The 27964-nt window shown below is 38.6% G+C and overlaps 1 protein-coding gene across 1 annotated transcript; it reads left to right on the top strand.

Moving 5' to 3' along the window:
* The first annotated feature begins 112 nt into the window (after positions 1–112).
* crppa (CDP-L-ribitol pyrophosphorylase A) lies at positions 113–27251 on the top strand. Its single transcript, XM_079481526.1, has 10 exons — positions 113–587; positions 3002–3278; positions 4630–4779; positions 8072–8176; positions 8537–8582; positions 9319–9416; positions 11326–11406; positions 11622–11714; positions 12932–13063; positions 25339–27251. The coding sequence occupies exons 1-10, from the start codon at positions 355–357 to the stop codon at positions 25441–25443; spliced, it is 1320 nt and encodes a 439-aa protein (XP_079337652.1). The 5' UTR covers positions 113–354; the 3' UTR covers positions 25444–27251.
* Positions 27252–27964: the final 713 nt, after the last annotated feature.

Genomic DNA, 27964 nt, shown 5'->3' on the forward strand with positions numbered 1-27964 from the left:
TATAAAGAATATTAATTAAAATACACTAAAATAATTAATACGACTATTTCATTAAAACGTCATACTAACGTCAAACGAAAGGCGGTTTTTATTCGGCACACGATTAAAAAACATCAAAACGATGCCACACAATTCAAGTATAAGTCGCATCATCTGCAGTGGGGGGCACGTTAAGCGAGGGGCAGTTTGCCGGTAGAGACCTCTGAAGCGAAGTAGCAGGAAAGCTGCATTATTGACGTGAAACACCGCGCCGATGATCCAACGTTGTCGATGCATACCGCCGGTTAGCCACAACAGCAGTTTTCAGATGAGCTCGGTCGGTGCAGGTGAGGAAGTTATTAAAAACGCGAGGAGATGCAGGAAGAGAGTGCGTCTCCCTCCGCCAGGCCTTTGGATCCCGGCTCTCCACTTACACGCGACACCGAGTGGAGAGGAGACGGACCCGGTAGAGCCGCGGTGGATTTCCCGGTAGCTGTGGTTCTTCCAGCCGGCGGCTCCGGGGAGCGGATGGGACTCCCCACACCCAAACAATTCTGCACGATTCTCAACAGACCTCTGATCAGTTACACCATTCAAGGCTTTGAGAGGTGAGGCTGTCCAGCTCGTGTCTATTACTTGTTGTAAATCACGACGCCTGTCGCACAATAACTCGTTTTTGGAGTCCAGGGACACCTACTGCATGTGGATTTGGGCTTTTTCGCAATTCTCTCAAGAGCAGATGCTGTATCGAGCACATGACATATTTAATATATATATAATTTATATCCATTTTCACGGATAAGCGTCTGCTTAAAGCTGCTGTAATTGATTTTGTGGAACTAACCTGACAGATTCTGCTCTGTTAGCCAATAAAACTACCTTTAGCCAATAGAGAGGGTTTGGGGCGGGACTAGGTCCTAATAATTTTGTCCTTTTGTTCCAAATATAATGTTTACAAACAGCACAAAAGTTTCTAAAACACTTCGTTTGATCTAAAAAAACAAGAAAATGAGAGCAGCTTTTTAAATAGATGTATGCGACAGTAACTTTTAGTGTTCGTCAAATCCATCCATCCATCCATCCATTTTCTTCCGCTTATCCGGGCCCGGGTCTCGGGGGCAGCAGTTTAAGCAGAGATGCCCAGACATCCCTCACCCTAGATACTTCCTCTAGCTCTTCCCGGGGGACACCGAGGCGTTCCCAGGCCAGCCGGGAGACATAATCCCTCCAGCGTGTCCTAGGTCGGACGGGTCCGGCGTCCAGGAGGCATCCGGAACAGATCAGCTATTCCTCAAATCAAATCCCTTTATTGTCACTCAACCATATACACAAGTGCAACTTGGGTGCAGTTCCGACCAACATGGCTGTATGATAGATATGAGACAGAATTGTAGATTTCAAGTAACAAAAAAATAACAAAACTTTACAATAGACATTTTCCTGTACATATTTAAGTGTTTAACCAAAGTATAACGAATGACACATCATTTACATATAACTACACAGCAGCAAATGTACACATAATGTGCGTAGTGTACACATAATAATTTCATATCATTTACAATGTGCGTAGTGTACTGTGACTGGTACGTACTTTGGTATTACAGTAGGACAGTATATAATTCGTCTGACTGTGAGTTCTTATTGGCTAGTGGGGTATAAAGTGCAGTGCTGATGAATAGATTGTGTAGATTGTGGGAGTCAAGAGTTTAAGAGTCTGACTGCTTGGGGAAAGAAGCTGTCACGTAGTCTGCTGGTGCGGGTTCTGATGCTGCGGTATCTCCTTCCTGATGGAAGGAGTGAGAACAGACCGTGACTCGGGTGGCTAGTGCCTCTGGTAATCCTCCTCGCTTTTTTCGCACACCTTCTGGTGTAAATTTCCCGGAAGTAGGGAAGCTCACCTCCGACGGTGTGCCTGGCAGTTTGTACCACTCTCTTCAGGGCTTTCCGGTTGAGAGTGGTGCTGTTACCGTAACAGGCAGCGATGTATCCAGTTAGGATTGTGTCGGTGCAGAATCGAGTGAGGATGTGGTAATTCAGACCAAACTTCCTCAGCCGTCTCAGGAAGAAGAGACGCCGGTGAGCCTTCTTCAATACGGCTTTGGTGTGAGTGGTCCATGTGAGCTCCTCTATGATATTGACACAAAGGATCTTGAAACTAGTCAAAAGTAAAAGTCTGCTCAATTCTGCCACATGTACAGTACATACATATGGAAATTGCGTTACTCTCAGACCCACGGTGCATACAAATAATATTACACAGAATAAAAAAACAATTGAGCCTCTCCGCTAGTGCTCCACCGTTGATGGTGATGGATAATGTTCTCTGTCTTTCCTCCTAAAGTCCACCACCAGCTCCTTGGTCTTACTGACGTTGAGGGGGAGGTTGTGTTCTTCACACTAACGTGACAGAGTGTGCACCTCATTTCATCAGCGTCAGTGATCAGACCAACCACCACCGGCAAGTTTGTCGTGTGTGACCAGGAGTGGGCTGAGAACACATCCTTGTGGCTCTCCAGTGTTTAGGGTCAGTGATGAGGAGGTATTGTTGACAATTCTCACTACCTGCCATCTGCTAGACAGGAAGTCCAAGATCCAGTTGCACAGCAAGCTGTTTAAGCGCAGCGCCCGGAGTTTCACATCTAGCTTAAAGGGCAACATGGCGTTGAATGCAGAGCTCATACTCAACATTAGTGATTTAAACCCAAATTTAATGGCTTTGTTATTTTGTCTGCTGGATAATACAAAGGTAATGTTGTCTATAGGACTAAAATATCACACATTTTGAGATTGTGCTCTATTAGTTTTTTCTATCCAGTTTAATGCTAACTTTTGCACAGAAATCCTTTTCAGCAGTTTTAAATGCATAAAACAGTAATCACATGTACCGCGTCTGGATAGGCTGAATGAAACCACTCGGGTTTTCCAATCCACTGTCACAATCAATAGGTTATGTTTTATGTCTTATCCATTAAACTTGGACAAATACCATCTGTGTTTCTTTCTTATATTTTCTTGACAGATTATCATGGATTGGAACTATTGTTGTGGTGGTTGCTAAGGAAAACCATGACTTGATGCTGAATATCGTCCGAAAATTTCATCACACAAAGGTGAAAGTGGTACATGCGGGAACCTCCAGACACAGGTCTATCTTCAATGGACTTCAGGCCTTCAGCAACAATACAGATGATTCATTGACTCCTAAACCAAAAGTGGTCATCATCCATGATGCTGTACGGCCCTTTGTGGAAGAAGATCTTCTGCTGAAAATAACCCTAGCAGCTAAAGAGGAAGGGGTTAGTTTCTATGGGAATTTCTCTTTTGAAATCGGTCCATTTTATGTCTTTTAATATGGAGGAGTCTTGTTTCTAGATCAGTTTTTATTTAAGAAGGTTTAGAAAACCTATATATTAAAACTGACCATATCACTGATAGCCGTCTACCCAAAGTTTATCTAATATTTTTGCAACTGTATTTCTATACTGTATATACATAAACTGTACATCCTTGGACCAGAGAGTCCCCATAAATGATATGTCCCTCTACTTTGTCAGTAAGTATACAGTAATTTTACAAAAGATTCAGATTTCGCCTAATTGAAATACACCCAAGGCTATATTTTGTCATAAAGAATGATTTATTTTAAAACCCTCTCGAAAATGCTGTAATCCATCTTTAAACAGTTTGGACTGTAATCCAATTAAATGTATAGGGTGCGTAAAAGTCAGACCATCTAAATCAGTGGAATATGCAGTCATAATGTAGACTTCAAAGATGTGTGTAGACTCCCTGAAGCTCAACTTGTAGAGCACGATGCTAGGTTCGCTGAGGTCATTGGTTTGATTCCTAGAGAACACACATACTGATAAATGTATACCTAAAGGCATTGTAAGCTGCTTTAGATAAAAGCATCTGCCAAGTGCATTAATATGTGTGACTTAGAAGCTGTCATATATTATAAAAATCTTCAATCAGTGGATGTTCACTAGGTAGTGCTCATCTGGACCCGATTTGCTCTCTGTGTTCTCTCATATAGTAAAGAGATTGTGTGTGAGGTTCTAAATCAATTGTAAATTGCTGACAATATGCTAGTGTTTGCTAAGCACAATTCCCTTGAATCTGACCGCTGTACTTTGATCAGTTTAGCATGCCTGGTGTTTTTATTGACTGAATTTTTAAATATGAAGAATCCCTCTCTGTAAGACAAAGACATCAAAATACAAATAAAGTACAGAATATTGAACATCGAATAGTTCTGCACGAAGACAAGTAAAAATCCAGCTTCATTTTTATTAGGAGCCCACTTCAGGCTTTTCCAATGTCCATCAATCACGCCCAAAAGATAAACACGCAGTTGACATCTCTCAATGCTACTCTCAAAACAAGAAACTTGATAAGATTTTTTCAGAGATGTTTTTGCTGGCTTTGATTTGTGAAACTTAAAATGCCTCCACGGATCCTTTATGATTCTCCAAAGCAATGACAAGAGCTGGCACGCACAACCCTAATGTTTATGAATTCCAAGACTATTAGAAGTGTCCGCAAGCAAGGATATTATTTTATGGAGAGAATCAAATCATAATGTTTTGTGTTTGCAAATAAGCACGTTTTAACACAGCATTCTCATTTTTTCCACATTTCTCTCAGGCCTCGGGAGCCATTCGTCCTTTGGTGTCCACAGTTATAGCTACGACCTTGGAGGGCTACCTGGACCACTCATTGGAGAGAACGAAATACCGAGCCAGTGAAATGCCTCAAGGATTTCTTTATGACATCATTTTCCAGGCCTACAAGCGGGTATGAGCAACCCAGACACCTATGTCGGTCAGCGCCAACCTTAAATTTCAGCGTGCAAAGTCAAATCTTATTACAAAAAGTTTGACTGTCCTCTCTCACACAAAGCTCAAGCTCCTTGAGATCTCCTTAGCGGATTTTATAGCGGCTTTGGGGATCTGTAGATTTATGTCTTTACATAAATAATTTCTTGCAGTTGCCTCACTGAGACAAAAAACTCGGAGAGTTCAAATTTTGGAGTCTTTTGCTTCTTTTGTTCATCGTCCTTGAGATTTGCATAAACCCCCAGGTCCTTTGCTCCACGGCACAGCAGACTGAGATTTATTATTTTTCCAGTGACATTACATTTTGTGACAAAATAATAAATCAGAATTATTTAGTCTGGCCTGACTTGCATAGAACACTATAAAAACAAAAATTGTACTAACCCTCAGGGTTGTCTTAAAACAATCCCACTGCAGAAGTGGTGTTTGTTGTTTTTGATACAATTTTCTCATACTGTAGTGCTGAATGTGAATCTTTGCCAAACCAAGGATCCTTAAATCTTTAGAAGTGCCATTAACAAAATGAATCTTCAGATTCCTCCAAACTGGGTTATGTTTATAACTTTTTGATGCAAGAGTGTTATTTGTACAGTTAATACATTGTTTTATATATTATACGTTTATACTATTGTTGAAAACTATTGTGTTACATTAACATAAATAACATACTTTGTGGGACTCTAGTGTCCCCAGAACTTTATTTCTTTTTAAATGTATTGTTTTGCACGGTCAGTTTTCTATACAATTTTCATATTTATAACTTTTAAGACTTTTTAAAAGGACCCAAAAATTGTTATTGGAGTTGTTGATTTAGAAAGGTGCTAACTTTAGCCTGCTATCACTGAAATTATAATCCCACCCTCTATGCGATTCACCGTCCAAAACCACGCCTTCTCCAAACACACGAATTACAAACTAAATCCTTATAATACTTATCGATGCAGTACATGCCTTTCCTAAAGAATGAGAGCAACCATGGTTTCGTTTTCAGACCCTTTGCCTGTTGGAGCTGTCTCCATCGTGTACAAACTGAACCGATGTAAATTTGAGTTTTTTCTCTTTCATTATTCTGTTTGGTTGTTGCTGATTGTCCACCATTCTCCCTACATTAACACAGCGGACGTGAGCGTGTGGATGACATCTGATGTTTGCGTGAACAGGGTGCACAAAATACTTTGGCTGAAAATGTACACATGACCAGTCACAGCGTTTGGGCAGAACATTTTGATTGGTGGAACATTTTTTGGGCCTATTCCTTAAACAGACCATATATAATTATACAAATATTATTTGACCACTATACTTCTTGGTCGCTATCAGGATGTAAAGATATTTCCAACAAGCTTGACAAAATATTATTTCTGGACCTATTCTGCCTTTCAACTTCTGTCATCATTTACTCACCTTTGAGTTGTTCCTAATCTGTATGCATTTCGTTGTTCTGATGAACGCAGAGAAAGATATTTGGAAGAATGCTTGTAACCAAACAGTTCTTATCCCCCCCATTAACTCTCATAGTAGGACAAAATTACTTCATCCTTTTTTTGGTTCTGTTGAACACATAATAACACATTTTGAAGAATGTAGGACAACAAACAGTTCTGCGGCACTTTTGATTACCATTGTATTTTTTCCTACTGTGGTAGTCGATGGGGGGCAAAATCTGTCAGTTTATATAAACATTCTTCCAAATAACTTGTATACAGATTTGAAACCACTCGAAGGTAAGTAAATGATGACAGAATAAAAACTTTCGGGTGAAGTATCCCTTTAACCGTTGAAAATCTAACTCTTCCGTTGAACCTTTAGAAAACTTTTACGGATAGAAGTGTAAAATGAAGTAGGATTTATAGATCTGCTGAGAGAACCATATTTTGGATGTTGAATCTTTGTGCTCCTGAAGAACTTTGATTTCACAATCTTGTTGTTTTTGGCTGTGACGCCGAACATTAGCGTCGGTTTCCGTGTCAATTCGCAGCTGCCCATCCTCAATGAATTGTAAATAAAGATAAGATCTTGACATGAAGAAAATACTGTAAATTACAGCTCTGAATAATGGGTCATATCAGGCCCACTGGGGTGTTACCTGACACCCTTACTTCTTCTGGAGCTTTTCTTCTCCAACCCCAACACTGAAATGTCTCCAAAGATTTATATACTGCTCTTTGCTTTTAAAACCCAATATTCTATGGGGCGCTTCCATTGCATGACATAAGGTAGTTCATACTTCTTTTTTTATGCAGTATTCAACACGTTTGACGCTTTATACAAAGGGGTCATTTCGGGTGGGTGTTTTTGAGTAAGTGAGTGTTCCATAGGCAGGTTTTTTTAATGTAGCCAAAGGCCATGTGTCAAAACCCTCTCTGTGGCAGCCTCTAAATGACTAATGCCATTTCAGTTTAGTATCCATCGAGTCTGAGAGAGCTAGTGCTTTACAAAGGAATAGACATTCAACCCCACAAGGGACTACGCGTTGGTGAAAAGTAAAAAAAAAGATGTTAAATGAATGCAGAACCCAGTGAATGTTTGCTCTGAAATCTCAGTCCCCTCCACCCAGGATGAAATATTGCTGTAGTTATTGCCCTCGTGACGTCTCGGGTGGCACAGTTTAGACTGTGAAATCCACCCGGTTGCTTCAAAAACGCTATTTTCTTTTCAACAGTGTGTTATCAGAATCAGATACTTTTTTCTGTCGTGCCCAAACACAGGTTACTTTAAAACATGGTACAAAATGTCTGAATATTTAATCCACCAACATTAGTTGAGAACTGACTGATGCTTGAACAGTAACTTTTTAAAGGTCAAGTGTACAAAGCAACCAACGGCTCACCCAACCCCTCCTTTCTAAAAGCACTATGGTGGCTGACACAGGACTAAGATGTCGTCATGTGTTCGCTTCTTTGCTGAAGGAGATAAGGTATTATGAATTCCATGTAATGGGACCCGTGGTGTATGTAGATAGAAATAGCTCATTCTTTAATAAAAACATAACCCTTCATTATGTAAGGTCTTTATACACCCCTGAAGACGGTTTCGTATATTGTTTTGTGTTTCTGGAAATAGATTCTACCAAAAATTTCACATTAGATCTTTAAAGGCCAAATATGCATTGCACTTGTGTTGTTGTTGGGTCGCAATGTGTAATATTATTTTAATCATCAGCGATGGCTTTGTAAAGCATGCATTCAGTGTTCGACATACATGTCCAAACTGCAGTGTTGGTTCATTTCACTCTGCTTTATCTTTTCCAGTGCAGTGAATATGACTTTGACTTTGGCACAGAATGTTTGCACTTGGCCCTGCAGTACTGTGGAACAAATGCAAAACTTATAGAAGGACCACCGACTCTGTGGAAAGTAAGATACAAACGTTTTCTTTTGCTTTCAGACATATATGATTTATGCCATATACATTAGAGACCAAGTCTCAAAGCACAAGAATCTAGGATTCAAAATCTGATTTAAAACTTCAAACAAATGATTTGAATCTCATCAGATCTAAATCAAAGAAAATATGAGGGAGAAGAAAGATTAAACACGTTGATCAAATAGTTTGTAATAAACTTTCAAACAGCAAATCAGATCTTAAAAAACCCACAGTCCCCTCCAAATAAATGTACAATTCTGCATACTTCTGCAAAGCACGCACACCTATTTACGTCAAATCCATTTATGTTATATTTCACACCTCCTAAATGTTTCTATTTTTCTTTTAAGGTTACTTACAGAAGAGATCTAGCAGCTGCAGAGGCTATTATTAAAGGTATTTTATGTAGTTTTGCATTAAAGAAATAAATAACATCACCCTTATATCATTCCCACTTGGGAACTGGGAAAGTTCGGGCACTGTAATATGCCCGTTTGTAATATCTATTAAAAATGTGTTCACAGCGGACAAGTGCTTTTGTTTCATGACATGCATATGGCAGGTCAATTGTGTGTGCATATTTATGTGTCTGCGCATGATGTTGGAGATCATGGAAGGTTTTCACACATTAAAACGATTGCCCTGACTTTCTATTCAAGCAGTGCATTATGCTACTATTGCAATGCGACCTGCAGTATTTCCATAATGCCAACCGAGTGGAATAAAACAAAAAATTGCATTCAATCTGAGTAGCCCTGCTTATTGCTCTCTGAGCTCTCTTTGCAATACAGATCCTTGCGGTATTATTTAAACTTTGAATGTACGCCTTGTCATTTCTCTATTCTACTTTAACCTCTGGTGAAAGTTAGTGAAAGAGCTGTTTATCCTCGAATTTAAATGCATGGGTTGTTACCAAGACCTACGATTAACTTTTATTCCCCTTTAATGTCTCATAAGCTTATGAACATCCCGCATGCTCAAGATGGAATTCCTTTTAATGCCCAGGGGATTAAATTTTTCTCTTGTTAAATAGCAATCTATTTTCACATCATTTTAGCACAAGCTTAAAGTTGAATCCTGCAAAAAAACCTGTGAATATCTATTTGCTGTCCCTTTTTCATTTCTCTTTCAGAGAATCTTTCAACGTCCGCATGTGTCATCACAGAGGCTGCTGCAGAAGCTGTTGAGTTGGCCGGAACGCTCCAGAAAAATCTGGCAACCCAGGGCATGGTATGATAAAGATGACATGGTTTACGGTTCTGGTTGTGACTGCCCAACCTTACTGTTTAGCTAAAACATTCTCTGCTTTGGGTATATCTATCTTAAAAGCAATTTGTCTCTGAACCCCTCCATCTTTATTACCCCCGAGCCGAGGTCCCACCCCCCCAAATCTTTCACCTGAGGTATCACAGATGGCTCGGCTCTGTATGTTCCGTAATGGATTGGGTGTTCTGTACAAGTGTGGCCATCTTCCCATTTATTCCACTTTAATATATTTGGAGCCCGTCCAACTGAAGTCCTCACGTTGTTGCCGTCGCTTTAAAAGATCCATCTTACAAGAAAAAGGAAATATGACATTTTTCAATCTGGCACCGTGCCATGGCAGCCCATCTCTCGGTTCTTCATCAAGCGGTGTCAAGCACACGTCCTCCTCTTGATAATGTTGCGGGGGAACATGCAGCGTCCATCTCGAGCTGATTGGTTCCAGACATCCGTTCCCCCGGGTTCTGATCGGGGTCAGTTCTCCCGAGCTGTTCCTGCGACTCGACATGCTTCTTTTTGAGAGCTCCAGGGAGATGAAAGAAAAGGTGGAGATTACAGAGATGAAGAATCGAATCTGTCCCGGTGCCATTTGTAAATCTAATCCTCATTACGGTGTCTCTGTTACAGTGGAACTCAAGCTTGTTCCAGGAGTGCAGGTGGTATTGGCTCTAGGTACATATTTAGTTATAAAGGCCAACAGAAAGATAAGGTGATCCTTTTAGTGACATGCTATAATTCACTGGTGTATACTGGAGATGGAGAATATTGAGTTCTGCTGGACTCGACCACAATGGTTTGCTATTAAAAGAAATGGCGTTCTGCTTTTTAAAAACGTGTCTGTATCCATATGCACCATAAGGTGTGGATCTCAAACGGGGGTTTATATGACATTTAGCTTATGACTGAGTGATATTCACATTCCTCAGCTGTGGGAACCCGAGATAATTTAGAGCAGAGAGCACGTACGTTGTGTGTGTATATAAGATTAAGCAACGTAAGTAAATCTCACACGAAATATTTCTAGATTACACTGTAAATCCACCCGTGGCTATAAAATTCCATTGGTTTGATGTAATCCCGGTAGGTTAGCATTTCAGTGACCCCGTCTAACTTGTGACTGTAATGTATTCCTACGTCAACTTCGGATTAAACCAAGACGGGAAACTTCAAGATCGTCAGCCTGAGATTCCGTGATGCGTAACTGCGGCTAAAAGCGAACTCCTTGCCCAGATTTTCACTTGTTGAATTATTTATAAATACTTAATCGTCATAAGAAAGGTCATTTGTTTGTAAATGTATCGCGAGTTATGGCTTTACCAGAACTTTGGCGTGATCCGTGATCTAATGAGGCCAAACCGTGGACTGATTTCTTTTCGTTTTGGTCATTATGGAGATTAAAAAGTCTTCATTCACAGCTACCATTGAAATGACCTGTAAACGGCGTCTCACGTGGCAGCCCAGCCTGGTTCAGATGTCAGAATAATCTCGTAAACCCGCGGCTCAGAGCAAACTGGTTTTCGCTTAAAGCCGCAGTTGGTTATCTTTCAAGCGTGTGCATGTGTTTCCAATGACCGTTTCATATTTTCAATTTTCTCGTCAAGGCCGTGTCCGTGCCAAACACTTTGTTTATTTCTGTTTATTTCATCTCTGGACGAGATGTTAGACGAGGACAGACGCACTTCTTGACACGCTGCAAGCTGGTTCTACACGTTGAACGTCCAGATAGGATTTTTTACATACTGTTTAACATCTGGGACTTGTGTGTTATTGTGTGTTATTAAGTAGCCTTGATTGTTAAATCTAAATAAGGAATTTACGATCTGCCATGTTTTTTTTTTATTGTGGTGCTGGTTTGTGCTTTTTCGACTTCTGTTAGGTGGTGACTGACGTTATTTCATACTCCAAGGAAAGTTATACAGACCGCCTGTCAAATACAAGAAACTTCATTCAGATAGCGGTACGTAACGTCATACAAAAAGATAAAGTTGCGCAAACAGTGCCGAACACAGGCCATTAAAATAAAACGTTAAATGGTTAAATTAAAATGTTTTTAGTCGTTGCATAACTATACTACATATATCTCAGTATGCCTCAAATTACTAAAGAAATGTTTAAGTCTCCGCAAGGGATCTTGATGTAGCATTAACACTTTTTGCTGTGTTTGTATTTAAGGTGAATGGATCAAACATCTCATGTGTTCTAGAAATGGTGAAACATTTTGAGAATACCATCCACACCCATTTCTATCCAGTAGTTGTTGTTTGGGTAAGTTCTGAATGTAAATCACCTCCCAATCGAGCTAAATCAACAACTCTTTTCTTCCTTGTCAAACTTGCACATTTATTAAGCTTGCCGTTTTGCTATCTCCCATGTTAACAGATTTGCCGTTTGTGTGTGTATGTCCCTTAAGAGAAATATATCCATTTATTGTGTGATTTATCTGATTTAAAACAAAACCTTTGGCCCAGTTGTTCTGTAATATTTCTGACAGCGCAAGATGTGGACATGACCAATCTGTTATTTTTAATGCAATGATTGAAATTTCAGATGGTGATCACTGAGGATCGCTTGAGCAATTGCCTTAATGCTCAAAGATTCTTTTGTCCAATCCAAACACGTCTCTAATCCAAATCTACAAGGGTCAAAGTCAATTTAAAAGTAAACAATGTTTTAAGAAAGATATTTAAGAGCCACAAATGCAGACCTTGAATATGTTTTGAAAACACTGTTCCTGCTGTTCTGAGGACTGGATCCAGCGGTCGCCCACTGTGGGAATCCAGTCTTCTCAGAATGGAAGCATATGTTGTTTCCATAGGATAACCCCTGCTCGCCATCATTATGTTTTCACTCATCATCTGGTTTTTACAGATGGGTAGCTCTTATCACCACACATGTGATAACAACACAATTTTCCGATGTGATTTTAGGTCTGTTATTTGTCAACCTCAAGCTTTAAAACAGTTTGCTTATGTTTCGTTGTATAAAGGGCTGTTTAAAGGCTTGCCTGATTGTCATTACATTACATTTCCTATTGGATGTCACGGTTAACTTAGTCCGTAAAGGTTCTTTTAAACAATGCTTGCAAAGTCGCTTATGAAGCTTAAACATAGATAATAGAATTAGAGTAAAGAGCAGTTTTCCCGTTTCCACGAGCATGACCTCTGTTAGAAATTAGTTTTCCTCGAAGCAATTTCCAAAACGAAAAAGGCCTGTTATTATTTGGTGCGTATGCATGCAAGCCACAAACTGTGAGGTAAGCGAACGGAAAAAGAAATAGCAATAATTTTATGGATGAGCGAAGGCCGGTTACACAGAAACATGTTGTTAAGACCTGGGTTTTGCTGTTTGCATGACAGCCCAGAGCAAATGCGTTTTTTAACAACAGGACCAATACTTTTTCTATTATTTTTATTGTTCAAGTACCTGTGGATGATTGGAGTCACTCTAAGGGTAATGTTGCTTTTTCTTTCCTTCATTGACAGGTTAAGCTGAACACGACAAAGCGTTCCTTTGATACTCAAAAGACAGATGAGTTAACAACCTTTATGCATCTGGCCTCTGAAGTCAAACAAGCAAATGTTCTGCTCTACGGAATTCAGATTGATCACACCAAGGTAATTGTCCTTAATGGTCCTCACGTGTTAAAGGAACGGACAAATGAAAGTTGTCTTCATTTGCTCACCTGCCTGACTTTCTTTTTTGGAATGGAATGTAAAAGGAGGATTGTGACTACGCTGTTTCATACAGTTAACGTAAAGAATGACCAGGGGTTGTATTCACGTATATGCAGATATGCCATGTAAAGACGTCTCATGTTATATTGGACAACAGTCATGAAGAACGATTAAAACATTTTTAATGATTCCTTAATATCCCGGGCATCCACTTTCATTGTTTGGTGAGGAGCGAGTTAGGAACAAGAAGAGCAAAACCTTTCCTTTCTATAAGGAGTATAGACCGTAAACAACTTTGTATGTCTATAACAATGGTAGCTTTGTTGTTTCTCTTATTTTTTTAGATGAAAGCTTCTGCTATTTGTCTAAATCACACTTTTTGGTGACCTCTCCCTTTAAAGAGAAAACCTATAGATGTTGTCTTTTGATCAAGCCGTGGGAAAAGCATTCTCTTCCCTTTGTGATGAGAAGTCTGACACATTTGTCTCCTGTCGACGTCACCGTGAGACATAATTAAACATTTCCACAATACATTCGTTTACGCGAGTCCAACATGGATGTCAATTTCTGTCTAGATGGTGTGTTTGGGGTGTCCGTACAGCACATGTGAAGGGCCCAGGTGCGTGTCATGGAGATTGGTGTGCAAATGGTTTCCTCCATCCAGCTTTAGGTTCCATTGGAAACAGTCAGACGGAGGAGGAAATGAAGATACGTGTTTGTCATGCTGAAGTGCTTGTTTTTGCGAGATAGTGAAAGTACAGATAAAGAACGTTCATAAATCACTCTCATATGTCCAGCAATAATGATGATAATTTGTCCCAGATGTGCTTATTCATGCTTTGCAAAATCGCTGCCAGAACTCGTTACGTGAATTCTGACCTAATCCGCCTTCATACGTGACATGAGGTTTGTCATTTAGAGGTCATGCCTCTCAATTTGCTGTATTATCTAGATCGTTTTTGAGATTTAGTGCATGTCGGCGAAGGCTTCAGATGTTTTCTCCTGCTAGACACGCCTGAGGATATTTGGATGGCGTTAGATGTACAGTATATACTTCCCATTGCTTAATACTAAACTGTATAAGTTGTTCCAGTGGATTAATTCCTACTGTTTTATAACTGTACAGTTTGACTACAGAACAGACACAGCAAGAAAATAAAATGATATATAATAAAGTAATATATAATGTACAAATATTTGATACAACTTCTTCAAAACAGCTAATAGCATAAATACACTCCGCAAAAAAAATGTATCTTTCGAAAACTAAACTCTTACAAAATGATGTTTCTCTCTTCTGCTCTAAAACAATCTCGGTGAAGAAAGCCGAAGATGACATTTGAGAAATTACGCTTGATGAACGTTTGATTGGAATCTTAGGGTTTGTTTTTCCTCGCCAGATGTTTGTGCATGTGGAACACTCCACTCGTGTAAAGGGTTTATTGTTTTAAGAGCTTTGGCATTTGATAAGAATCAGTAAACTTCTCATAAATACTCATTTGGTCTTATTAAGAACATCTTGTCAGGACCTTCTTTGCTTTCGGTTAGTTCCACTTCACTTGCTATTTACCTTCCTCGTGTCCAGCGTCGGTCAGCGTGGAAGATAATTTTCCATCGCCTAGAGCTGTTTGAAGCGTTTCGATTATTTTGTTGACGGATTCCTTTTAGAAAGTTTGACAGAATCTTTCAACACATTTCAATAAAGCTGACACGGGAACCTCCGTGGTATGGACCTCCTAGATGCTCGAGCATGTTTACCCTCCACGTAGATGTGCTTATGTGATCTAAACTTGTAAACAATGAATGGGCCCATTTAAAAAATAACTTCTTTAGTGTCTCCATAATATGTTTTCAATGGGCAACGTTTTCAATTATGTGCAGGCCGAGAGAAGTATGCCCGTTGGGAGCTGCACGGGAGCTCCGTCGGTGTAAGTAATAAAAGAAGTAAACTAGAAATGGTTCAAGTTTTAGACGAGCTAAAAAGCTTTTTATAGGTCCATACACTAGGCCTTTGAGACACATAGACACATAGATAAATAGGTTTTTAAAACACCTCTTTTCAATGTGTCTCGGTGTCAGTAAGGTGATCTGACGGTGGGATAAAGGTCAGTTCTGGCCCTATCAATGACTGGCCAATGAGTGACAGGAAATGTCACAGGATCTGCCCTGCACACGGGCCTTGTGGCCTGTCAGTTGCTGAAAAAGCTTGTCACAATGATAAATAGCCGCTCTAATCCCTCTTTGAGAGCCGTGCCGTTCGCCCAGCCTTCACTTCCGGCTCCTCAAAGCATCCCGCCGAGGAATCCTGAAACTGAGAGGAGATTAGCTGCTCCTTAGAAAAGAGAAAAAGAGGGAGAGATAGCAAAGACACATTCTCTTACCTGCTCTGAAACGAGATACCTCCATAGGTATCCCATCTTGGGATTTGTGATAATATTTCTGGCTTCGAAATCGTTTGTTCGATTCTTCATTGTTGTTTTGTGCCAGGATAAATGGAGTACTGTGAATTAAGGGATCCAAAAATGTATTAAATCATCTGTACTAAAAAGAAGGCGGCTTTATTATAGTCATCTGTGTTTGATGGAGTAAATGTGCTCGGTCATACCCTCCGCTTAGTGTTGGATTTACGTTCCAGTAGTCGTTGCTCATTCTCCAAATATTTCCACTCTCTTCATGTCTAATTGTTTTAAGTTTTTCTCATCATTGCGGCTGGCGCGAACACCGTTGGAAGAAAGCTCCTAAAGCCTCTGTATTTTTTCAGACCGGGACTGAAAGAACACCGCTGACAGCTCCAGACCAGAGCGTTTGATATTTTTCCACGGTGTTAAACAAAAAAAAACCTAAAATTGTGGTAGCATATGTTGGTTATTTGGCATTTTGGAGAATTTGTGGCGTTACATTAAAGGCGTCATATGGCGCGAATACGTGTTTTTCTGTTTTGTAAAAAATCCATGCGGCAAAGAAGAGATACAAACATGCACGGTGTATGGAAAACACAGCGTTTTTTAACCTTAAATAGGGCCTATTTACATCCAGGTTGCTATCACAAAATCAACCCCCTATAGGGTGATCAGATTGTTTTGTGTTTTAGTGGTTGTTATCAGAAATAACAAATCTCTGAATTTCTCAACTGACCAATAAGAATCTAGTATTCAAGAGAGTATAACAAATTAAAGACTGACACGCTTCTTTAATTTTTATTGTGGTTTTGTTCAAGTCATGCAGAGCGGGTCCATCTACGTACTGTACATGCAGGATCTTTCCATCAATAAAACGCCAGCAATCCATGTTTGTGTTAAATCAATTCAATTGTCATGTGCAAGCTATCAAACTTATTCCTATTCCTATTTCCCCCTAAAAACAAATAAGCCATTTTGTTACACTTTCGTGTAATTTTGCTGCATTCTTATTTAATGCACCCGGTGCCCCATATGCTTGCCGGCGTGCTTAAACATGAGCTGCAAAGGAAACAATTTGGCCCACTGAATCTGTTTACTCGCCGTTGATTTGGCAGATTGCATGAGCCATTGATACATCCCCCCCCCCTCATACCCATGCAGAGTCTCATCGCGAGACAACATTCCAAACTAAAGCGTTCACAAACAAATTAGATCGTCCTGTTGGAGAGGCTGATCCCTTACCAGGGACGACCGGACTGGTTTGTAAGCATTTAATCACTTAAAGGCCGCGGTGCTGTGTTTTGCCCCACGCAGCCTGTCAACGACTGAACACTTGTTTTAGATTTAAGGAGACCACCCACCGTCAGGTATTGAATATCCACTTCGCAGTAATCTTGTTTTGAGCTTGGTGTATTTTCTGAGTTTAGCATGAGCTTTGTTGGGTGGTTCGTTTGAAGTGGCTCCCCAGTGAGACTCTCCCCGGACTGAAACTTGTTCTTCTTTTGGTGGTAAGACAGGTCAAGCCATTAATTAACACAATCTTTTGGAAAAGAAACATATATACACATATAAATATATATACACACAGGGGTCCAAAAAGCCACTAGTAACAGTGTTTCTACTTTTTTGCATCGTTTCCATTATAAATTCTATTCGTAGCCTACTTTGGTACAGTGAGTTAAATTATTCTTCAAGATGTTATGATGTTTGATGTAAGAGGGTCACAGTATAGCTGTATTGTTAAAACTGTGATAAAAAATAAAATTATTGATATCATGTTAATTCGCGAAATATCTTTTTAATATGTTTAGCATCATGAGTCGCTTCTAAGTCGCTTTGGATAAAAGCTTCTGCCAACTGTTCTAACTATTCAGCACTTATTTAAATTGTGCCTAAAATTCACAGTTACTAACTCTATTTGTCAGATAACAGAAACACTACCTTTTATTAAATATTAATTTGACACAGCAAAAAAAACACCAGATACCGTGATAATATTGCCACCGCAAATTCTTTTGACCACGATAACCGTGTAGTGACAATCGGATATTTTGACTGTCCTAATTCAACGTTTGTCTTGGTGTGAAGGTTTTTTGGCCACTTTTTTAAAAGTGTATTTGTTGGGTTAGTATTTATTGTATATCACATATTTGTATCGTGCATACCATTGTCTGGTGTATCCATTAATGCAGAAATAAACCTTAAAGTATTTGTAATGACTTGGAGTGACTTGGAAATAACTCAAGTTGGATATTGTACAATTATAACCAATAGATTTAAGATATTTATTGCAATAAAATTCGTATTTTGTCTATTGCTTTTAATAAAGACTGCATAGAAGGGCATCTGTAAGAAAGACTGCATAGAAGGGCATCTGTAAGAAACAATAAGTCAATAATAATAACAAAAATCAGTAAACTTTATAAAAAAATGGGATGCAATTAAACAACTATAAGAAATAGTTGAATACATTTTGTTCTTCTGTTTTTAATACCTCATGGAATACCTTGTCTTAAATTATCCAGTCATTCAAAATGAACAGGGCCCAACTTATGTTGATTTTTGCATTAGTGTGTGGGCTGTGGGGTGTTTATGTTGTAATTGTATAAACAGGGTAGCAGACCATCATAGCGGTGCGGTTTGTTTCCCATTTAGCATTTTTTTCCCATTTTGAACTCTTTCAAACTCTCACCTTTACTCATCAGCAAATAACCACTGTTTAGTCTGTGAAAATTCTTGTTTGGACATCTTGCTAACAAATGCTGACTGTCTTTTGTTTGGAGGAGAGGTGAAAAATTGACGTGATACGGCTTGTTCCTAACGCATCAGGTCAAAGTGCGGGCCTTTGGCGCGGAGACGGAACACAAAGATGTTATATTTGAAATGTTGATGCTTTTGTGACATTCAAAGAAAAAACATACGTGACCCACGTTGATCTCTCGGTAGACTTTTCATTGTATGTTACAAGTGTAATGAGGGACTCAAGAGGCTGTGCGGTTAAAACGGATGTTTGGTTTCTATATGTGGGCCTTGAGGGAGCATGACATGTTTTACTATTTTCAACAAATCTGCCAGTGTAAGACTGCATTGTAGTCTATTATTGTTTAGGAACGTATCTGTCGGCAGGTCAAGTACGAACACACAGATCGCTCAGACTGGCTTGTTGAAATGGAACAGTATGGAAACAAAAGCTTTCTGTATTTTCTTCACCTATTTTTTGTGAATGTTACGCCTGGGGCATTTTACGAAGAAAAGGAAGAGACTGATCCCGAAAGGCAGTTCACCAAGAAACCTTGTTTAAGACTGGGTTATACGAATCTATAGACGCTATTCTCCCCGTAACTGCGCGGCGGAAATGTTCTTAGATTTTTTTCCTTTCATGCGTTGATTTTCTTTCAATGTACCTTGACTTGTTTTAGTTGAACAGTTCCTGAATCAACATTGGGAAATGCTGCGCTTCAATAGGAATGTGAAAGTGCTGTCCAGTTTAAGATACACGCACAAAAGAGACGAGATAATGAAGCTCAGAGCTAAAAGATCCTTTTCAAATGAGGTGATATTGAATGAAAACGGGTCGTTCTGAGGACACATTTTGAAGGCACAAACCCAAAAAGTATTTACAACTATTTGTGCCGGTTTTACATGAAAAAAATAGGAGTTATGTGTCACCTCCGGCTAAGGCTTGGCGATATGACTGTGTATGCCATTGTGCTTGTGTCAGATTCAGGAACAGCAGTTATTTATGGCTGCCAAGCAACGTCGCTACCTTGTCTATTAATATAGAATTGATGTCACTGATGCTCCTATTTTTGTCTAGTTTAGTTTAGTTTTTAAGTAGTATACTTTTTAACAAGGTGATTTTTTTTTTCTTTTTATTGAAAAGGTTTTGCAATTATTTAACATTTGTTATATTTATTCATTAGTTCAATTTAATCTGTCAACTTATAAATATAATATGCCTCCAAAAATATAAACAGGATGAATCTGTTTTCATTTGAAAGTCATAAATACACCAGAAGCAAACCAGAAATCATGATTATTGATATTTTCTATTGTTAATAAAAAATTAGTTGTTATTATGTTACCAATCCTCCTAGTACATGTTGGTTATTTAGTATTTTCTTAGGCATATTAATATTCAGCTTTGTTGAATTCCAAATGAATTCATTTTGCAAATAGTAGTGTTTTATGATATTTGAATTTCAATGAGAGCGAATCAAAATAAACAGAATTTACCTAATGTCACGTCAAGTCAGCTTTATTTATATAGCGCTTTTTACTATTTTCATTGTTACAAAGCAGCTTTACAAGAAAACGTTGACTATGAGCAAAACATATAAGGTTATACAAGTCAAAACACAGGTCAGACTATGAATTCCTTTATACAGTGTTAATTAAATAAAACTATTGAGTCATTTAGTCTCAAAGCCTCCCTAGCTTAACCTTAAACTCCCCATTGACTTCTTTTTTTTACTAAACTAGTCTATCAGAAAAGAATGTCCCTTGGATACAGTTACAGTTGAGACGGTCGAACCACAGAGTTCAACTCCATATCGAATCTCTGAAGTTGATAGTAGCTTGGGTTCAATATCTCTGTCAAGCTCTTTGCCTGTGGCTACTGTCCTTTGATAGGCAGTCTGGGGGGACATTCAGAAACTGATGCTATTATAATAAAAAAAGAGGAATACACGGGAGAGAGTAAGAAATGTAATACCATGTATTTCGAGCAATCGGTTACACACACACACACACACACACAGTTGTCCTTTAAGGTGCTCTTGAATTTGACCTAAAATGCTCCATTTCTTTGTTTGGTCTATCATGAGAATGAGTAGTTAATGGGTACTCATGAAGGTCTTTGGTCCAGACCTTACGCAATGCCCTCTTGTGGCGGACTCGCTCAATAGCAAGCGATCTGCTTTTTTAAAATAGGCTACTCGAAATTCGTTTTGACCGAAAGTGTCAGTCGTAAAGTCATATTGATCTGACATGAGCGCTCTACTACCTTTTTTTCCATTTTACTTGGAAACGTGGCCTTAAAAACCTTTGCAAAGGTCATTATAGCTCAGGCTCTGGCAGACAGGTGGAGGAATGAGTCGCTCAACTTGCTGCCTGGAAATAACAAGACTGGGGTGCAAATTGTCAATGTTAAATTCCTAATTGCTGAGGCCCTGTCTTGAAAGGCCCACCGTTGTGAGGTGGATCGGAGGGCGCTGATGGAAAAATGGGTTGCAGCAGGGAAAAAACAGGGTTGGAGGACTTTACGACATTTTTTGTTTTTAATTGAGTAAAATACCATACAAATGGTCTGTATATTTTCACTAATGGTTTAATGATTCCAGGATATGTAATGCTGTAATAATGAAAAACAACAAACTGAGAGTTCATGCTCTTGTTTTTGAACAGCTGTGATGTTATCGGTTCCTTAGCATGTTTTAGGGAACGAACTGTGCAGAACTGCTCGTTTTTCACTGACGTGAAGTAAGGAAAGGCATTTGTTAGCAATGTAAAGGATTTCAAAAGCATCCCAGTTTGCTACATAACATTAGGTGATGTTCAGAAATGGTCAACAGCCCGTCTCAGGAGAACCTGAGGCATTGTGAGAATTTCTATTAGTTCTGCCTATTTCAGGTTCAAATAAGTGTGACTGACCCTTTTACATCATTTGATGAGTTGTTTTCCACCAATGGTACCTTCATTAGGAGAAAGAAAATGAAAGAAGGCATTTTACAATGGAAAAACTCATCTGGTGTTCGTGATGTGATTCAATCTGTCTTTTCAAAGATTTACCTCTTTTCTTTTAAATTGCTTTTTCCAAGGACCAAGCCGCTCTCCATCATTGGTATTGTATTATTATGTTTTCATGTCTTTAAGGGTTTTTGCTTTTTTGGAATTACACAATTGATCCATTGTGTTTGTTGTCTTTAAATCAGTTCTGAGATTGTGTGGACTGCATATCGAGAGATCAGTCAGGTTTAGTACAATACAAACCTATTAAATGATCTTTGATTTGTTAGATTAGTGAAAATGCCTTTGTATCACACAATGAATGGGGTAATGAACAACATCCCATTCTCATCTACCTCCTTTAAGAGAAGCGAACTGGCCTGTGGCCCCGGTTAATGTTTTATCCATCACATAAAAGCTTGGAAAATCCCCAGAGTCAAAAGACGGGCTATTCCATCTGACTGTACTGAGACTAAAATGAATTAAAATTCCGAGTGTTGAATTTCCTGTTCCATGTGCGCTTTAAGTGTTGGCCATGACAATGAGGCAGAATGGAGCTCATTAGTAAGCCTTCTGCTGTCAAAAATGGAAAAGTGATGTCATTTTATGAAAAATTATACTCATTAAAGATTTCTTTAGTGTTTAATGCAATCATTGCAGTTTCATATCTATTGTAAGCATCATAAACCTTTTAAAGCCGAGTCTTTCATATCCTTTCAAGAAATCATATTTTATGCAATCTAAATATACATCAGCGTTTGATTGGCTGACAAACTTCCAGGTCATCGTACATAAAACATCACATTGTCAGATATTTGACTTTAAGTAAACTATTGAATGCCAGGGAGGACTTTTCCCATTTTGAAATGTCATTTAACTGTTACATTTCGCGTTAAGCTATATTAATATTGTAGGTCAAATGATGAAATACCTTCAATTTTGGGTTGACGGTAAGGGTTTGACAGTTCAGTTACTAGCTCTATGATTCTTTATTAAATATTTAATGTGGATTTTCCTACAAATACCCACTTCTCTTAAAGTGACAATGCTGTTATTTTGTCAGATTTGTTTTTATAAAAAATGATGTAATACACGCAGCCAATCTCGTATTAATCTTACTTCGTATCTTCGAAGAGTATTTAGATTAATCAAATGTATAAAGGCAAGATACAGCTGTTCGATTATTTCCGGAAAAAGACGAGCGCGTGGAGGCGGAACTACAGCAGAAGCACACAAAACATCATCGCACTGATTCACTATAAGTTTGTGTTGTTTACATTATGCACTTACATGCCGTTTGCCAACAAAACACAAACATATGACTTAGTTTAATTTGCTTCCAACTATCTCCAAACCCAGCGTTATATCCATTGTTATATAACTTCCATCACCGAAATGCAGTGAGCAAACAAACACAGCTAAACTGCCGCCAGCCGAGTGAAGCGGCATTTGTGGGCGTCCTCTTTCTCGCGCTCGCTGGTTGACGCGTGGGCATGCTTTTCCATGAGAACTGTCCAATAAGGGGCTAAGGACCCTTTTTACGAAACGGGAATCCATGTTCGAAAATAACTTAACCAAAACCGCACAAACCCCAGTGAAGTGAATCGAGCTCAGAAATACAACGTACTTTTAACACGTTTTTGGAAAAGTTATGCTAAGCTTGAGAAGCCAGCACGATAAGCAGTGTAAAAGAAGTCAGAATGCATGTATGTTAGTACCTCGGATGTAGTGAAACAAAACATTATCGTCATTACTTTCCATAGTAACAGGGTTGACGCCTAGCCTTGGGATTAATAATGCCGACCAAAATGAAATATAGAGAAAGATTTTTGAGCTTGAAACTAATAATACCAACCGGATTTAATGTATACCGATTGAACTTTTATTTTGTATTCTCGTGTGGTTTCGATCAGCACAACACACCCATGAGTAAGATGTTAAACGTTCATTTGCTGTGTCGGGCAGAACAGTATTAATATCTTGTTTTTCCCCATGTGTCACTGTGATTTTTCAGGATGTTGTGGTGGCTTGAAACGACAAGCCTGAATGTGTCCCAGCCAGGAAATAAGCAGTTGATTCACTGCTTTCTTATTACATGTGATTCATATTTCTTTAGCTTACAACTCATTGGAAACACGGCAGTGTGAGGTTCATGCAAACTTAAAACTTTGATCCTCCTTGGTGATCTTCTGTTATAAAAGAGAATCTCTCGTATATTATTTTCCCAGTAGAGCTATCGTGTCACACCAATAACAAAACAGGCCACATGAGTTGGGGTTGTCATTAGCTGTGGTCGAGTCGGCAACATTTTTCGTCTTTCTGCATTTGTAAATATTCCAAAAACACTGTGCTATTTTCCATGAACCCAAAGGATTGTGGGTGGCAGTCAAGTTGAGCCCATTTGTTCTTCATTTTCTGACTAAACAAATACACGGAGGTCATTCTTCATTCTCGTAGACCTCATTACGCTGTGTTGTCTGATATACCGAGGTAGGAATTTGTGCCATAAACGTTCCTACTACATTCAAATTTTTTTTTGTGTGAAATCTTGCGAAATGCACCACAGGGTTGGAGGATTTCAGAGGTAAAAGAGGTTATAGTCATTTCTTTTGACCGCTTACAGATGTTTTGGCTTCTCATCCAGAGTTTTGCACCCATAATTAAGTAAGAGAACAGTGACTACATTACATCGCAAGGAATCTCCTCTTCTTTCATTGACTTATTTACTTTTTATTTCTTCTTTGCCTCCAAAGCCAAATGAAGATGTGAAGAATGAAGACACAAAAAATCAGCGGCTCTTCCAATACTGTCATTCATCTTGATTTTGGACAACAAATTGAATTTCTTTAATCACTAGATTTCTGTTTATTTAATCTACCAGCTTTCGCATGGAATCGTGTGGAATTTGTCTGTGGAAAATGTTTGTCACGACACAAGTTTGTGAGCTTTTATCCACAGATTTGAAAGATTGGATGTGAGAGTGCTTGAGAAGGGCTACAACGAGATCAGAGACAAAACACGACACATTTATTCTTGAATAATTTACGAAGTGTGCTTTAGATTTACGTAAAGAAAGCAAGATTTAGTTCATAATCTTTGTTTACGCAGGACTATACTATGGCAGCAGCGAAAGCCACAATAAGTATTGTAAATCAAATCACCTAAAGACAGTTTCATTTGTTATATATATGTACAGTATATATATATATATATATATATAACAAAGCAGAGCCCAAAGTGAGACACACATGTGTCTGCAGTGTTCAGATATCTCAGAAAAGAACTTAGTCAGTAATTGAATGTGTATATTTCCATCTTGTTGAAAAATATATGCCAGCTCTCGAGGAACAGTTGTGAAATATCATCACACTGGAGAAAGACATTTGTGGCACAGACAAAGCAGTAAAATGTATTTCTGAAGTAAAGATATTAACTCTGATCAAGGTTGAGACTTGAGTGACATTTGGTTATCCAGCTGTTTATAGTTTTTTTCAAACTTTAAAATGTACAGTATCTGGAAGGTCTCGTGACAGAACCTGGCATTTATGAAAACCAATAATTACATTTAAGAATCATTTTTACTGGCACCAATTGGCCAGAACAATATCGAAGGCGTACTGTTCGTATTAAAATGCGCATGTGACCGAAGATTAAGACAGCAGTAAAATGCAGGTCCAACGTCAACAGAAAGGACAGATTTCTGCAGTTTACCTTGTCATTTTCATTGTCAAAAGCACTTTATAAATGTGAACACGATCTGTTTCCAGAGAAATGAGAAGACCAGGAGAACCATTTCGAGTATAAAACATACCAGCGTTGACATTAGACCATTAAGAGAACAGATCCCAAAATCTTGAAACGACATGAAAAACAAAGTAAAAACCTTATAAACATAACAGTACGGTTGCCATTTTACTTTATTGGTCTGCCAAATATCGCAGCCTGTAAACCATCAATTTAAAAAAGTGTGTTGTTTGAAAATACTCAAAAGAACAGAACCGTCTGTGTTTTTTGTTCGTTTGTGTTTGGTCGGCATGTGTTTGTGTAGTAAAGTGTATTTATACATGTTTGTTTGTTTGTTTCTCGCAGGTGTCGGAGCTGTGGGAGACGTCTGCGGCGACACTCGCTGACATCACAGTTGCTCTCATCAGAGATAGAAACCCTGCTCTCATTGGCCAGCTGCTTCAAGCTTGAACCTATGATACGACTGGATGGGGTGGTGCATTATAGAAACTGTGGACATATAGAAACAGCTGTTCTTATATTAAAGAGAAACATTTTAAGCCAAGAATTTCCTTGTTAAAAAATGTACAGACAACAAGTTTCTGTATGGTCAACAAGAAGTGAATTATAAGAAGTGGTGAATTATTTAGTAATTGTGTGTTTAAGCAATTTGAATGCAGAAAGCCTCAGTTGTCAATGCTCATTTACATTACCAAATACAAAGATATGCACAAGTTATGCTTTTTCCATTGAAATCATAGTTTGTTATCAAGTATTTTGACAGCGCTGTCTCACTTTGAGTCTGTAAATTTAATAAAATGCTGCCATCTTGTGGAAGGTTATGAAAATAGGATGTTGTGCATCGTAGATGTATATTATACAACTGTAGTGGATATGATATGTGCAGCTATGAAATCTTTATAGTAAATTCCTTCAATTTACAATAGATTATCTTAATGTTTCTTTAGCTATTTTAAAAGCAGCTATAAGTGATGGCTCACCCAAAACTAAAAATTCTCTTAACATCTACTCATATTCATTCAAACCTGCAAGACTTTCTTCTACAGAACACAAAAAAAGAAATTATTTAGAAGAATGTCAGTAACCAAACAACGTTGATTTCCATTGTACGAACACACAACCATTCCTTGAAAATATCATCTTTTATGTTCAACAGAAGAATGCGTCATTTACAGGTTTGAATGACATGAAGGTGAATAAATGATTATTTTGGGGTCTTTTCTTTAGTTGCAGACCCATTTCCAAATTTGCCCGATTCTTAAAATTTAATTGTGGCGCTTCACTGACTATTTATTTCTGCCACTTTACATATGTAATATAATTAAGAAGTAGTTTTGATACAATAAATTCCCAATATAGATTTTTACAGTTCTCTTAATGCTGTACTGTCAACACAGTCTTTGTTACCTTTTCACGTGACTCCAATCATCATTTTGTTCTACACAAATTTGTTCTGCAAATTGTACATTTCATAAATTTGGCTGTTTCTATAGCTTAAACCCTCTCTGACGGAAACGAGTTTGCGAACGAGTCTTTCAAATATACATCTGCGTTTGAGGCCCTTGACTCTTTCTCCTTTGCTCGCCACAGATTGATGATGACCTTAAGTTTCCTGAGATGTGATATAACTGTGCCACTGTTGAAAAGCGTAGTTCTCAAATACTGAGGGCAGAGCATTTTTCTTATGTTAAGTTTGAGCATTTCGGAGGAAGCTATAGTCTAAACATGTTATTGTTAGCTGCTGAACATTGTAACACACAGTACTGCTCACTTCATGTACTCATGTTCTTATACTTTGGAGTAGACATGCAGGTGTATTCAGACGGTTGTTCTTGCCTTTTTGTAAGTAGTTGTTTCCCAAATATGTTGCAAGTTTCGGCTGCGACATGTGCACATTTGAAAGCGTGTGAGCCTGTTTTCTGCTGTCAGCGGGATACCTAGAGCAGAGAAAAAATCCCCTCTGTGTGACACTTCTGGTTATGAGTGGGATAGATTGACCTCTCAGATGTTCAGCAACATCTCACGGACACCTCTGGAAGGACTTAAGGTGGAACCACAGCGATGTTGGATCTGGTTTGCTAACCCTGTAATGTTGAATATGATTAAGCAAACAATGGAGAACAGATCAGATCAGTATTTCTGAATGATATCATCACCAAGACCAATTTTAAGTGAGACCACAATTGTAAGCAAGAAATGTGAGATGATGTGTTATTGTTTTCATATAAAATCAATAACTTAAATGATGTCAGACAATGTCCTCATTCAAATGTTTCATTTCTCATCACTTGAATATTTTTGAGTCGATCTGTGTGTAGTTTGCATAATTTATGCAAAATAATTTTCTTCTGAGGCCTGACATACTATAGGATGCCTGGATTAGTTTTAGACAATGTGAGTCGTGTTCATTTGCTGCTACAGCTTTGAGAGTTTGTGTGAAAGGTTCTGAGAAAACCGCTAACCAAGAACATCTGTGAAATGGCTTGCCATATTTATGCATGAGAGAGGCTCATCTCATTTTCCTTTGCAGCATGTAAAATGCATGTAGCAGTATAAATGAAGCTTAAGGCGCGATTTGCTCCCTCCCTTTGTTTCAGTCATGAATTTTATTTTCTTCAGCTTTTATGTGGCTTGCTGGTGAATTTTTCTTGCTTGTCTGTAACAGTAGAACCTCTGAGGATTGGCAGCGCAAGACAAATTTCTCCCTCATGTTTTGAAGACCAGCTTATCAGAGTTGAAGATGCACATGCTGAGACGCTCACAAACATAATGCACTTAAATTTGACATGTTTTATGGAGCATTTGTATTTTACAAATGAATTGGACAGTATTCTGTTGTATTCGGGTGAACAACTCCACAATTATAAGGAGTTTCATGATACGTTTGTGAGAAAGCAAAGACGGATATGCAGTGTGTGTTTGCTTTCGGTTTACTCTTAGTTACTTATTTATTATAGATATATCTTAATTT

The sequence above is a fragment of the Barbatula barbatula genome, assembly GCF_947034865.1.
Source record: "Barbatula barbatula genome assembly, chromosome: 19".
Taxonomy (NCBI): Eukaryota; Metazoa; Chordata; class Actinopteri; order Cypriniformes; family Nemacheilidae; genus Barbatula; species Barbatula barbatula.